At 45.0% G+C, this 13,793-nt stretch overlaps 1 protein-coding gene across 1 annotated transcript in view; it reads left to right on the forward strand.

Annotated features, from left to right (window-relative positions):
- DNAH3 (dynein axonemal heavy chain 3) overlaps nucleotides 1-13,793 on the forward strand; it is a 208,128-nt gene that overhangs the window by 65,564 nt on the left and 128,771 nt on the right. The window contains exons 19-22 of the mRNA XM_033217790.1: nucleotides 445-536; nucleotides 6,887-7,001; nucleotides 11,480-11,596; nucleotides 12,713-12,892. Coding sequence (XP_033073681.1) covers nucleotides 445-536; nucleotides 6,887-7,001; nucleotides 11,480-11,596; nucleotides 12,713-12,892 — 504 coding nt within the window. The remainder of the gene's footprint in view (nucleotides 1-444; nucleotides 537-6,886; nucleotides 7,002-11,479; nucleotides 11,597-12,712; nucleotides 12,893-13,793) is intronic.

The following is a 13,793-nucleotide window of genomic DNA, read 5'->3' on the forward strand; positions in this document are numbered from 1 at the left end:
CTACTTTGGGAGGCTGAGGTGGGAGGATCGCTTGAGGCCAGGAGTTTGAGACCACTCTGAGCAACACAGCAAGACCCTGTCTCTACAATACATTTAAAAATTAGCCAGGCATGGCAATGTGTGCCTGTGGCCCCAGCTACTGGGGAGGCTGAGATGGGAGGATTGATTAGGCCTGGGAAGTCAAAGCAGCAGTGAGCTATGATGGCACTATTGCACTCCAGCTTGGGAGACAGGGTGAGACTCTGTCTCAAAAATATTTTTTAATTTAATTAAAAAATAAGTTCCTCGGTCACACTAGCCACATCTCCGGTGCTCAACAGCCACCTGCTGCTTGTGGCTATTATGCTGAGCAGTGCAGAAAAAAAACATCTCCATCATCACAGAAGGTTCTACGGACAGCACTGCCTTGAACAATAAACACGTGCTTTCCTCTTTTCTTTGCAGATCAGTGAGATTGTCGGCTATGAGATAAAGCCCACCGAAACGACCTGCCTCTCAAATATGCTCGAATTTGGATTCGGCAAATTCGTTGAAAAGTAAGGGCTTATCCCCTCCTTCAGGAACGGTTTTGGTCAAAGGATCTGTAAGTTCCCACAGTGATCCGATTGGCCCATGTAGGGCTGTTTATTTTATTTTTTTCCTTGTGGCGTAGGGTGGCTTAAGGCTACTTAATTACCTCCAACTCCCAACTCGTATTGGTGAAGCTTCTGTTTTTAGCTGCAGAACTGCTGATGGGTTATGACTAGAAAATTGAGTCATGGATTTTATTTCAAAGGGAATTTAAAAAAAAAAATTTTTTGAACCTGAGCTTCAAGTCCAGCTCTCAGTGACTGGGGGCAAAACCATTCAACCCTTCTGTACCTCAGTTTCCTCTTCTTTAAACAAACGAAGCAACAACGCTCTCTGAGCTTTAAGACTGTATGAAACCTGGTCCAAGAAAAAGTCTGTTCTCGCCTGGGCATAGTGGCTCATGCCTGTAATTTCAGCACTCTGGGAGGCCAAGGCAGGCAGATCACTTGAGGTCAGGAGTTCAAGACCAGCCTGGCCAACATGGTGAAAACCCGTTTCTACTAAAAATACAAAAGTTAGCCAGGCACGGTGGCACACACCTGTAGTCCCAGCTACTCAGGAAGCTAAGGCCAGAGGATAGCTTGAACCCAGGAGGCAGAGGTTGCAGTGAGCCAAGATAGTGCCATTGCACTCCAGCCTGGGCGACAGAGTGAGACTCCATCTTAATTAAAAAAAAAAAAAAAGTCTCTTCTCTTGCTTTCTTCCCTTCTCTGAATTCCCCTGGAGTTTGTGTGTGTGAGAATTTTGCTATTTGAATGCTATTTCTAGAACAGAGCTTCTCAGGACACTACTTGCTTTTCCACACTTCCTTCAGGGTGATGGGTGGGGAGATGTTGCATTGCCTGTACTGGAGACCCTGTGAGGCAGGTGTGGCACCCAGACCCGCTGCATCAGCATCAGCTAGGAACTAGCTAGAAGGCACATTTTCAGGCCCCACCCAACCCACATAATCAAATTCTGTGGATGGGCCCTGCAATCTGCATTTTAACAAATCCTCCAGGTCAACACTGTCCAAAGCAGCATCCACTGGCCATGTGTGGCCACTGAGCCCCTACAGTGCAGCTAGTCTGAATTAGATGTGGTGTAAGTATAAAATACAGGCTTGATTTCGAAGACATACTACAAGAAAAAGGAATGCAAAATACCTAACAATTTTTAATATCAATTAATATTGAAATGATAATATTTTGGATATATTGAGTCAAATACGTTATTAGAACTAATTTCACCTATGTCTTTTAATATTTTTAAAATGTGGCTCCTAGAAACTTCATTTTATTTTATTTTATTTTATTTTGGAGATGGAGTCTCACTCTGTCACCCAGGCCAGAGTGCAATGGCGTGATCTTAGCTCACTGCAACCTCCGCCTCCCAGGTTCAAGCGATTCTCCTGCCTCAGCCTCCCAAGTAGCTGGGATTACAGGCTCCCACCACCACGCCTGGCTAATTTTTATATTTTTGGTAGAGACGGGGTTTCACCATGTTGGCCAGGCTGGTCTTGAACTCCTGACCTCAGGTGATCTGCCCACCTCAGCCTCCCAAAGTGCTGTGATTACAGGCGAGAAACTTTAAAATTATATATGTGGCTCACTTTATATTTCTAATGGACAGCACTGCTCCAGGTGATTCTGATACATGAAAGGCTGAGAATTCCCCACTCACACTGCACCAGAGCAGGTCTAATTTAAAGCACTTCCCAGCTCTTGAATCTCTCTGCCACCTGAATACTTTGATGCCTCTCCAGTACCACCACTATGTTCCTTATTAAGGATCAGGCCTAAAGAAGCATGCGTTTTTATCAGGCTTAGGATACAAACTCTTAAGGTATTTTGGCCAAAGGGCCTCAGTTTCTCCCAATAAAATTTTTTACAAGAGACACTAGCTATTCAACGCTTATGCTGCACTCAGCATTTTATATACCTTAACCCTTTTTATTTATTTATTTATCTTTTGAGATGGAGTGTCACTCTGTCTCCCAGGCTGGAGTGCAATGGTGCAATCTCGGCTCACTGCAACCTCTGCCTCCTGGGTTCAAGCAATTCTTCTGCCTCAGCTTCCTGAGTGGCTGGGATTACAGGCACCTGCCATCATGCCTGGCTAATTTTTGCATTTTTGTAGAGATGGGGTTTCATCATGTTGGCCAGGCTGGTCTTGAACTCCTGACCTCAGGTGATCCATCTGCCTTGGCCTCCCAAAGTGCTGGGATTACAGGCGTGAGCCACCACGCCCGACCTTAACACATTTATCCATCACAAAAACCTAATGTCCTAGGTCCTACCGTCCTAATATTATTCTCATTTTACAGATTAGGAAATAGACTTCAGATTATTAGCTGTTGATCACAGCTAGTAACTGAAAGAACGAACATTTCACTTAGGAAAGAATCAAGATTTGAACATCAGCAGGCTTCCATTACCAGGCGGGCCTTAACCATGACCCTTCACCACCAAAAAAGTAAACTCCTTTCCGCAGACAGCGAGTGAGCAGAAAAACATACAGCTCTTCTTATACTTTCCATGCACGCATGTTCAACTGTCACCAATTCAGAAGTGGAAGCACCTTGGCTTTGTTTATTTCTGTCGTTCCATTTGTAACATGGGAAGCAGGTAGGTGATTAGAGCTAGGCTTAGGAGAAAAGGCATGTCACCTGAACCGATTCCATGTCTGGAGACTCAGCCACCACCGTTGAGGGAGGTGTGATATTGCATGTATTCCACCCATACCGCAGTTAATGCAGCTTCATCACAGCTCACAGTTAATGAGCTTCTCCAGCACATTTTGGGTGAGGTCAACTCTTGATATATTTCATGAATTCCCAAACTGATTAATCCCTCATCTGTGCAATCATTTGCATTCCAAGTCATAACCTAGGGTAATTCATGAGGCCTGGTGTCAGCATTTGTTCTTATTTAATTGAACCCAAAAGCCTGTGATACGGGCATATGGGGACCTGAGGCCTGTTGAGAGACTTGGCCACAACCGCATAGCCAGTGAGCACTGGAGGCTGGGCCTTGTGACTGCTTGTCTCATACTCATCTGGGCTGGCACCTGCCTTTATTAATTATTCCCAATATGCACACTCATTTTGGTCGCCTCTCACAGGCCATATTTAAGGCACTGACTACACTGCTGAGGTCCTGATCAGTCCTTGTTTATAATTTTCTGCTCCTAATCTTCCTGCCTTCTCGAGGCTAAATGAGGGTTCTCAGCTCTATTTAATTGGTCCTATTTGATTGAACACATGTGAACAGTTCTGTTAGTTCTGTTACTCTTTTTTTTTTTTTTTAGATGGAATTTTACTCTTGTTGCCCAGGCTGGAGTGCAATGGCATGATCTTGGCTCAATGCAACCTTCGCCTCCCAGGTTCAAGCGATTTTCCTGCCTCAACCTCCTAAGTAGCTGGGATTACAGGCATGTGCCACCACACCAGGCTAATTTTGTATTTTTAGTAGAGATGGGGTTCACCATGTTGGTCAGGCTGGTCTCAAATTCCTGACCTCAGGTGATTCACCCGCCTTGGCTTCCCATAGTGCTGGGATTACAGGAGTGAGCCACCATGCCTGGCCTAGTTCTATTGCTCTTTCTAAGAAAGAGAAGGGAGAAGGCACATTATAAGGGTGGAAGAAGAAACATCAGGGTAGAGTCCAGTTAGGAGGAATTGGTGTCAATACCCAGTTCCAGGACTCCCTGGCTATGTGATTTTGGAGACGTCACTTGCTTCCTCTGAGTGTTGGTTTCCTGACCTATGAGTAAATATCAGATGGTCTCTTCTACACTGAAGGATACAATGAAAGACAGGGCTGAGGCAGAGAGAACGGTCCCTTTTTCTACTTCCAAGAACTTGGCTTTCCAATTCTTTGCCACACCTGGGTTTTAGGACCCAGATCTCCATGTGGACACAAGAAGAAAGGAATTTGTTTGCCCCTTCTCTCTCTCCCTCTATGCCCCTTTCTGTAGAACAGAGAGGCCATGGACAGGTGGACCCAGTATCAGGAAAACAGTAGGTGTTTTTGAAAGGGGAAGGGATGGGAAGTGGAGCAAGACCCATCACATAAATTAACAGAGGTTCAAAATCTGAATAAGAAATCAGAATACTGGCTGGGCACGGTGGCTCATGCCTGTAATTCCAGCACTTTGGGAGGCCGAGGTGGGTGGATCACTTGCAGTCAGGGGTTCAAGACCAACCTGGCCAATATGGTGAAACCCTGTCTCTACTAAAAATACAAAAATTAGCCAGGTATGGTGGGGGGCACCTGTAATCCCAGCTGCTCGAGAGGCTGAGGCAGGAGAATCGCTTGAATCCGGGAGGCAGAGGTTGCAGTGAGCCAAGATTGCGCCACTGCACACCAGCCTGGGCATCACAATGAGACTCCGTCTGGGGAAAAAAAAAAAAAGAAATCAGAATATGGGCAAATTAGCCATAAACAAAGATGGAAAGAAGAGGTCTTATTATAGTGACCTTACAACAGTGGTTCTCAACTGGGGGCCATTTCCCACCCCTAGGGGACGCTTGGAAATATCTGGAGACATTTTTGGTTGTCACAACTGGCAAAAGATGGGGACAGGGCTGGGGAGTCTGCTGCTGGCGTCTAGTGGGTAGAGACCAGGGACGCTGCTAAATACCCTAGAAGGTATGGTACAGCTCCCCATGACAGTTATTCAGCCTATGTTAGTTTGCCAGGGCTCTTCAAAAGACAAAGCAATAAATTTAGTTATAGTCTAATTGGCTTTTAATCAAGATTCATGAATCAGGGCAGTCTCCGTTTTCTAAAACAGAACGAGAGTTCCCACTGGGCAGTAGCACAATGGTAAGTTTTATAAGGAAACAGAACAATATGAAAAAAAAAGATTAATTAACATCAGGTTATTTTTTTATAAAGGTTCAAGCAGAGGGAACTTCCTTATTCTCTGACTCAGGTAGACTGGAATCTCCTGTTTTCAGGAAAAACTGTCCTGTTCTGGGATCTATCGCCTTCCTTAATGATTCAGTTTGATTACATGCCATTTAGTGTGAGTGACTCCATTTTGGTTTCGTCTGCTCTGCTGGGGTCTAGTGCAGGAGCTCAGTTCAGAATAATGACCTGCCGTAATTTTTGTTGAACAGGCTGCTCTTACAACATACCACAGACTGAGTGGCTTACACAACAGAAATTTATTGTCTCATAATTCTGGAGGCTTAAAGTCCAAGGCCAAGTTGTAGACAGGGTTGGTTCCTTCTGAGGCCTCTCTCCTTGGCTTACAGATGGCTGTCTTCCCTATGAATTGTCATGGTCTTCCCTCTGTGTGTCTGGGTCCTAATCTCTTCTTTTTTTTTTTTGAGACGGAGTCTGGCTCTGTCACCCGGGCTGGAATGCAGTGGCCGGATCTCAGCTCACTGCATGCTCCGCCTTCCGGGTTTAGGCCATTCTCCTGCCTCAGCCTCCCGAGTAGCTGGGACTACAGGCGCCCGCCACCTCGCCGGCTAGCTTTTTGTATTTTCTTTAGTAGAGACGGGGTTTCACCGTGTTCGCCAGGATGATCTCGATCTCCTGACCTCGTGATCCGCCCGTCTCGGCCTCCCAAAGTGCTGGGATTACAGGCTTGAGCCACCGCGCCCGGCCCTAATCTCTTCTTATAAGGCCATGAATTATAATGGATTAGGGCCCACCCTCATGACTTATTTTAATTTAATTACCTCTTTAAAGATCCTTTCTCCAAATAGAGTTACATTCCGAGATATTAGGGGTTAGAATTTCAATATATGAATTTTCAGGGAGACAATATTTAACCTATAACATGACCCAAAAAAGTCAATGGTGCCAAGGGTGAGAAACCCTTTCTCAAGGGTGAGAAAACCCTGGCGGTAGCTGGCAGATCTTAGAGCAGGATAGTAAACCTTTTGGTCAAATTAAGGGTTTTTGGAGATTCTCCTAAGACTGAGCTGAAATTCTTCCTTTTTTTTTTTTTTTTTTTTTTTTTTTTTGAGACAGAGTTTTACTCTGTTTTCCAGAGTGGAGTGCAGTGGTGCAATCACGATCTCGGCTCACTGCAACCTCTACCTCCCAGGCTCATGCGATCCTCCCACCTCAGCCTCCTGAGTAGCTGGGACTACAGGCACATACCACACCTGGCTAATTTTTGTGTTTTTAGTGGAGATGGGGTTTTGTTATGTTGCCCAGACTGGTCTCCAACTCATGACCTCAAGTAATCTTCCCTCCTTGGCCTCCCAAAGTGCTGGGACTATAGGCATGAGCCACCACTCCTGGCCTGAAGTTTCTCCTTTGATATGTCTTCTCTGCCTCCTGTTGATGTTGCTGTTGCTGTGTTCTGTCTTTAGATTGGAGCCCATTGGTGCAGCCGCCAGCAAGGAATACTCTCTGGAGAAAAACTTGGATAAAATGAAGTTAGATTGGGTTAACGTGACATTCAGCTTCGTGAAATACAGGGACACTGTGAGTCTCACTCCAACTGCAGCCCCCCGTTGAAAGCAGCCCCATTTATTATGTAGTAGATTACAGAAACGATTTATTTAGAACGGCGACAGAACTCACAGAGGAATAATCGCTCGTGTCTTGATTGTTTCCTCCTGTCTGCCTTTCTGTGTTGCTCATCTTTCCTCTCAGCACCACCGAAGAGATGCATTCTTCAAATCAGAAAGGCCTTTTGATTCAGAGCAAGAAGTTTTCTCAGTGCAAAGGAACCAAGCAAGCCTCCTAAATCAGCACCTCCCAGTGAAGGTGTAGGCTTGTACACGATTCCAAAGCTTCCCAGTCCCCTCAGAAGCACAGCGGCAGACAATGACTAGTGTTTCTCAGATGTCAATGCTTGCAGGAATCACCGGAGATCTTGTTGAAATGCCGGTTCTGATTCAGCAGGTCCGGGATGGGACCTAAGATTCTGCAGCTCTAACAAGCTCCCGGATAATATTGATCAATTTTGAATAGTAAGGGTGTAGGTTTCTTTCTTTTCACTTGCACTTGTAGAAAACACAGGAGTTTGTACAGTGCATGCGAAGGTGCACACACCTGAAGCGTTTGCTCAGCTGTCTTTAGGGGCTGGCTTGCTTTTGGGATAGAGTGTGAGGTAGGGATGAGAGCTGCAGCTCTGGGGGAGCTGTAAATCATGGAGGCAACAGGTTGATACACACATCCTGCAGACCATTGGTTCTTTTTTTCTTTCTTTCTTTCTTTCTTTTTTTTTTTTTTTTGAGATAGAATCTCACTCTGTCACCCAAGCTGGAGTGCAACTGTGTGATCTCAGCTTGCTGCAACCTCTGCCTCCTGGGCTCAAGCGATTCTCATACCTCAGCCTCCTGAGTAGCTGGGATTATAGGTACCTGCCACCACGCCCAGCTAATTTTTGTATTTTCAGTAGAGATGGGGTTTCACCATGTTGGCCAGGCTGGTCTTGAACTCCTGACCTCAAGTGATCTGCTCTCCTTGGCCTCCCAAAGTGCTGGGATTACAGGCGTGAGTCACCACATCAGGCCCAACCATTGATTCTTAAAGCAGCACTTCCAAACCTGCATTGTAGAATCATCTGGGATGCTTTAACATCTCCCAATGAATTCTTCCTGGCTCCTCCCCTCCCAGAATGCCTGGGCATCTGTATTTTTAAGGCACCCCTGGTTTTTCTCATGTGCAATGTGGATTGAGAACCAAAAGCTCCCAAGCCTCCCTCCTCCCCCAGGCTGCATGTTATCTACTTGTGACTTCGTTCCCTATTCAGCTTAAATGGTTGGAGTGCCTTGATTTCACTCAAGGAAGAGCTGTAGGGATAAAAAGATGTGATCCCTTTCTTCACCTAACATGAAGGTCATTCACGGCCAATACTCCTATAAATATAAAGACAGATTAACAAGAGAAAAGCATTAAAATTTTATTTATTCAAAGTTTTACATGACATTGGAACCCTCAAAACTGAAGACCCAAGGAAAACTGTATTTTTGGGCTTAGGTTTGATGAAGAATGGACAGCTGTATGGAAATGAAATTGAACAAAAGAGTGTGGTATAATGGTCTAGACTGGGTGGAAGCCTAGCGAGACCTGCCTCTTCAGATTCTTCTTGGTCTTTCTGTGTAGCAGTCCTTCCTCCCAGGCATAGGGCAAGACTCCTCAGGAACAAGGGTCTTGTGACCCACTGTGGGACAAGGTTGCTCAGAGAATTTCCTTATGGCCTGCTGTCTTAGTCAGAGTAATATTTCTGGGTTTTATGGCTTGCTTCGGGAAAGAGGAGTTTAGTTTCTGTGGACTGCCTTAGGGGAAAGATAAAGGAGCAGGAGAAAGGAAGAAAAAGATGGACAGAAAGATCTTGCTTCCAAGGCCTTCCCAATGTCCTTTAGTGCAAAATACTCAGCAAATCAAGGTGCAGTGCTTTGGGGTATCGTGTTCTGAGCCCCAACAGAACTATACATGAGCTGATGAGAGGGAAGAGAGCTGAGGGCACAGGGCCTCATTACTGAGCCTCTCCCAGCAAGGGTGACCCAGCCACCATGGGTCTCAGAAGCGTGGCTACATGATCAGCTTGGATTAGACACTGCTGTAGAGGCCATTGGGGTGACAAGAGGAGAGTAAGCTGGGAACCTGGGGAACAGCTCACTTATACCCGGCCAATCTGCAGAGTTTTTGCCTAAAGTAACTATAGACAAGGATCAGTAGCTAAATGGGGATCAAGAAACCACTTTATTAATAGCCCAACACACCTCCCAGTGCTGAGCTACTGGTAAAACATAGATAAGAGAATACATGCCAGGCCCAATTTAGCCTCCTAGATTAGACTTGAAAGAAGTGAGAACAGAGCGAGAAAGACCAAACCTGCCCCAGGGCTCAGACCCTTGTCAGCTTGCTTGCCACAGTGGCCCAGCAGAAAAGTGCCACCCACAGGGCCTGGCCTTTAAGGCACACCTTAGACCTTACCTACTAGTAAAACAGGACCACTTGGTCAGGCTTGATGGCTCACACCTACAATCCCAGCACTTTGGGAGGTACAAGTGAGAGGATCACTTGAGCCCAGGAGCTCGAGAACAGCCTGGGTAACATAGCAACACCCCATCTCTACAACAACAACAACAAAAAATTAGCTGAGTATGGTGATGTGCGCCAGCTACTTGGGAAGCTATCTGAGAAGCTGGGCAGGGAGATTGCTTGAGCCCAGGAATTTGAGGCTGCAGTAAGCTATATTGCAACATTACACTCCAGCCTGGGTGACAGAGACCCTGTCTTTAAAAAAGACCCAATAAATGTATAAAACAAGCCAGGCATGGTGGCTCATGCCTGTCATGCTTGTAATTCCAGCATTTTGGGAGGTTGAGGCAGGCAGATCACTTGAGGTCAGGAGTTCGAGACTAACTTTGCCAAGGTGGTGAAACCCCATCTCTGCTAAAAGTACAAAAATTAGCCCAGCGTGGTGGTGCTTGCCTGAAATCCCAGCTACTCGGGAAGCTGAGGCAGGAGAATCAATTGAATCCGGGAGGCGGAGGTTGCAGTGGGCTGAGGTCATGCCACTGCACTCCAGCCTAGGCGACAGAGCAGGACTGTCTCAAAAATAAATAAATAAATAAATAAATAAATAAATAAATGAAACAGAGGTCCCCAAACTTTCTTGGTTCACAATGCCTTTGTGTCTAAGTACTTTTTTCACAGTGCCCTTAGGCCAAAAGAAATACCTAATAGCTTTGTTTTTGCAGTAATTAGGTCCAAACAATTTAATAAGGATTTATGCTCTAACAACTTAGCCACTGTTTGAAAAAAATACACCTACATTAAAAGAAAAAATAATGGTTGTATTTTATTTTTAAATAACCACAGTCATTTACTCTGAGTTGGCTGCAGTGCCCCAGGGCACTTCAGTTCACGGGATGGAAACCGCAAGTCTAGGCCTAACTAGTCAGATTAGCAGCTGATCTTCCTACCCGAGGGAAAGGAGAGCCAGGAAAGCAAGTGGAGAAGCAGGAACACAGGGAAAGGGGCAGAAATCTTCCTCCCCAGCAAAATTCTATCTGTGAGTCTTGGATTAGACTGTATTTGACTTCTGCAAAGGAGGTGGATAATAAATGTCTTTTAAAAAGTTGTTTTAGAGATGGGGTCTTGCTATGTTGCCCAGGCTGGTCTTGAATTCCTGGGCTCAAGCGATCCTCCTACCTCAGCCTCCCAAAGTGCTGAGATTACGGGCATGAGCCACCTTGTCCAGCCTAAATATCTTGAATAACATTTTCAAGGAAGAAAGTAGAAGTCCTATCCCCTGCAAGACATAGATTCCTACCCCATGAGAGTGGAGTTCTGAGCTGTGAGGTCCTAAGGGATCAGCATGAAAAATGGGGAGGTGGCTGGATGCAGTGGCTCAAGCCTGTAATCCCAACACTTTGGGAGGCTGAGGCAAGAGGATCACTTGAGGCCAGGAGTTCGAGACCAGCCTGGGCAACATAGTGAGACCCCATCTCTTAAAAAAAAATCCAGGCTGGGCACAGTGGCTCATGCCTGTAATTCCAGCACTTTGGGAGGCCGAGGCGGGTAGATCACCTGAGGTCAGGAGTTTGAGACCAGCCTGGCCAACATAGTGAAACCCTGTTTCTACTAAAAACATAAAATTAACTGGGTGTGGTGGCATTTGCCTATAATCCCAGCTATTCGGGAGGCTGAGACAGGAGAATCACTTGAACCCAGGAGGTGGGCGTTGCACTGAGCTGAGATTCCGCTGCTGCCTTCCAGCCCAGGCAATAGGAGTGAAACTCTGTCTTGGGAGGCTACTTGGGAGGCTGAGGCAGGAGGATCACTTAAGCCCAGGAGTTTGAGGCTACAGTGAGCTAGGATCGAGCCATTGCACTCAGGCCTGGGCGAAGAGACCCTGTCTCTAATAAATATATTTTTAAAAAAGGAAAAGAAAAATGGGGAGGTTTCACAATTTTGACAGGGTGGGGTGTCTTTGTTTACAGGATACAAGCATCTTGTGTGCAATTGATGACATTCAAATGCTACTCGATGATCACGTGATAAAGACCCAGACCATGTGTGGCTCCCCATTCGTCAAATCAATAGAAGCAGAATGCCGGGTAAGAGGAAATGAAGTTGAATGCTTTGAGGTGTTTCATTAGCCCTGCGTTTCTCAGAGGAGGGGAAAGGTTTTCAAGTTCAGTTAACAAAGAAAGTCACTTTGTCCTAACTGGAAAAAATAAATAAGTGACACAGTGGCTCACACCTGTAACCCCAGTACTTTGGGAGGCTGAGGTGGGCAGCCTCCTCGAACTCCTGTGGTCAGGAGTTCGAGACCAACCTGGCCAACATGGTGAAACTCCGTCTCTACTAAAAATACAAAAGTTAGCCAGGCGTGGTGGCAGGCGCCTGTAATCCTAGCTTCTTGGGAGGCTGAGACAGGAGAATCACTTGAACCCAGGAGGCGGAGGTTGCAATGAGCCGAGATCGCACCATTGCACTCCAGCCTGGGCGACCAGAGTGAAACTCTGTCTCAAAAATAAATACATTGATTAATTAATGACAAAAGACTGAAAGCAATAACCATCCAAGTAAGCATATGGCATGCTGAGCCTTTGCCACTGTCTGCCAAAAGAGAAGATGAGGTTTGAATGCACCAAATACACATGCATTTGGGAAGCATCTTATGGGCTGTGGTACTCTAGAATGTAAGCTACCTGAAGGTAGGGGTTTGGCCTCCTGTGCTCATTGTTTGTAGCAGTGACATGGGCTAACAACACAAACTCTGAAGCCAGATGACCTGGGTTTGAATTCTGGCTCTGCTCCTTATTAGTGATGTGACCTTGGGCACATTACTAAACTATTGTGTTTCAGTTTCTACATCTGGAAAATGCAGTTTGTAATTACATCTACCTGCTAAGGCTGTGGGATTAAATTGGTTCCATATACTTAAAGCACTCAGACCATTGCTTGTCACAGATTATGTATATAACTATTATAATTATTCCGCTAGAACGTGAGCTCCACAGTGGGCAGAGTTCTCATGTGTTTCATTCATTGCTATGTTCACATCACCTGGAGCAGTGACCAGAGAACAGGGGAACGTCAATAATTATTTGTTAAACAAGTGACTGACTGAATGAATGAATGTATGACTCCATCCATTTGCTTGGTCCATGGGCCTGTGATACAGAGTGGCAGGTTTATGATTCAGATATGAAATGCTAAATTCACAGAAATGGGAAGAAAAGCTAATTCGCATACAAGTCAATTTGGATGCCTGGTTGAAATGCCAAGCCACCTGGCTGTACCTGGAACCAATCTTCAGTTCAGAGGACGTCATAGCCCAGATGCCAGAAGAGGGGAGGAAATTTGGCATTGTTGATAGTTACTGGAAATCACTTATGTCTCAAGCGGTAAGTTTTTATACCCTAATAACTCTTACCAGCAGAAATACAAATGTTTCCTCATTATGCATTCTAGTCACCCTCCTTGAAACTTATAAATGAACTGGAGTTTTGGAAAATCAGTCTTTTTGTATCTTCTTCTAATTTCAAAAGTTATTATTAAAAATGCAAACATATGACCGGTGCGGTGGCTCATGCCTGTAATCCCATCACTTTGGGAGGCCAAGGCAGGTGCATCACTTGAGGTCAAGAGTGCCAGAGCAGCCTGGCCAACATGGTGAAACACCTCATCTCTACTAAAAATACAAAATATATATATATATGTGTGTGTGTGTGTATATATGTATATATGTGTGTGTATATATACGTGTATATATACATGTATATATGTATATGTGTGTATATATACGTGTATATATACACATATATATGTATATGTATGTATATATGTATGTGTATATATGTATATACGTATGTACATACGTATGTATATATACGTGTGTATATATGTGTGTATATATACGTGTTTGTGTGTGTGTATATGTGTGTGTGTGTGTATGTATATGTATATATAAGCCAGGCATGGTGGTGCATGCCTGAAATCCCAGCTACCCGGAGGGCTGAGGTGGGAGGATCGCTTGAATTCAGGAGGCGGCAGTTGCAGTGAGCTGGGATCGTGCCACTACACTCCAGGCTGGGAGAGCGAGATTCTGTCTCAAAAAAAATAAAAATAAAAATAAAAAAGCAAATACAAATATATAACATAGAAAGTAGAAGCCTTTTGAAATCCCACTTCCCAAGCAGTAACTATAGGCAGTTTGTATTATTTAACTGTCATTTCTTACGAGGTTTTGTTTGTTGCGGGATAATGCAATAACACTTTTATAGATTGAGAATCCTTTTAGAATTC

This window comes from Trachypithecus francoisi, unplaced genomic scaffold (genome assembly GCF_009764315.1).
Source record: "Trachypithecus francoisi isolate TF-2019V2 unplaced genomic scaffold, Tfra_2.0 Lachesis_group10, whole genome shotgun sequence".
Taxonomy (NCBI): domain Eukaryota; kingdom Metazoa; phylum Chordata; class Mammalia; order Primates; family Cercopithecidae; genus Trachypithecus; species Trachypithecus francoisi.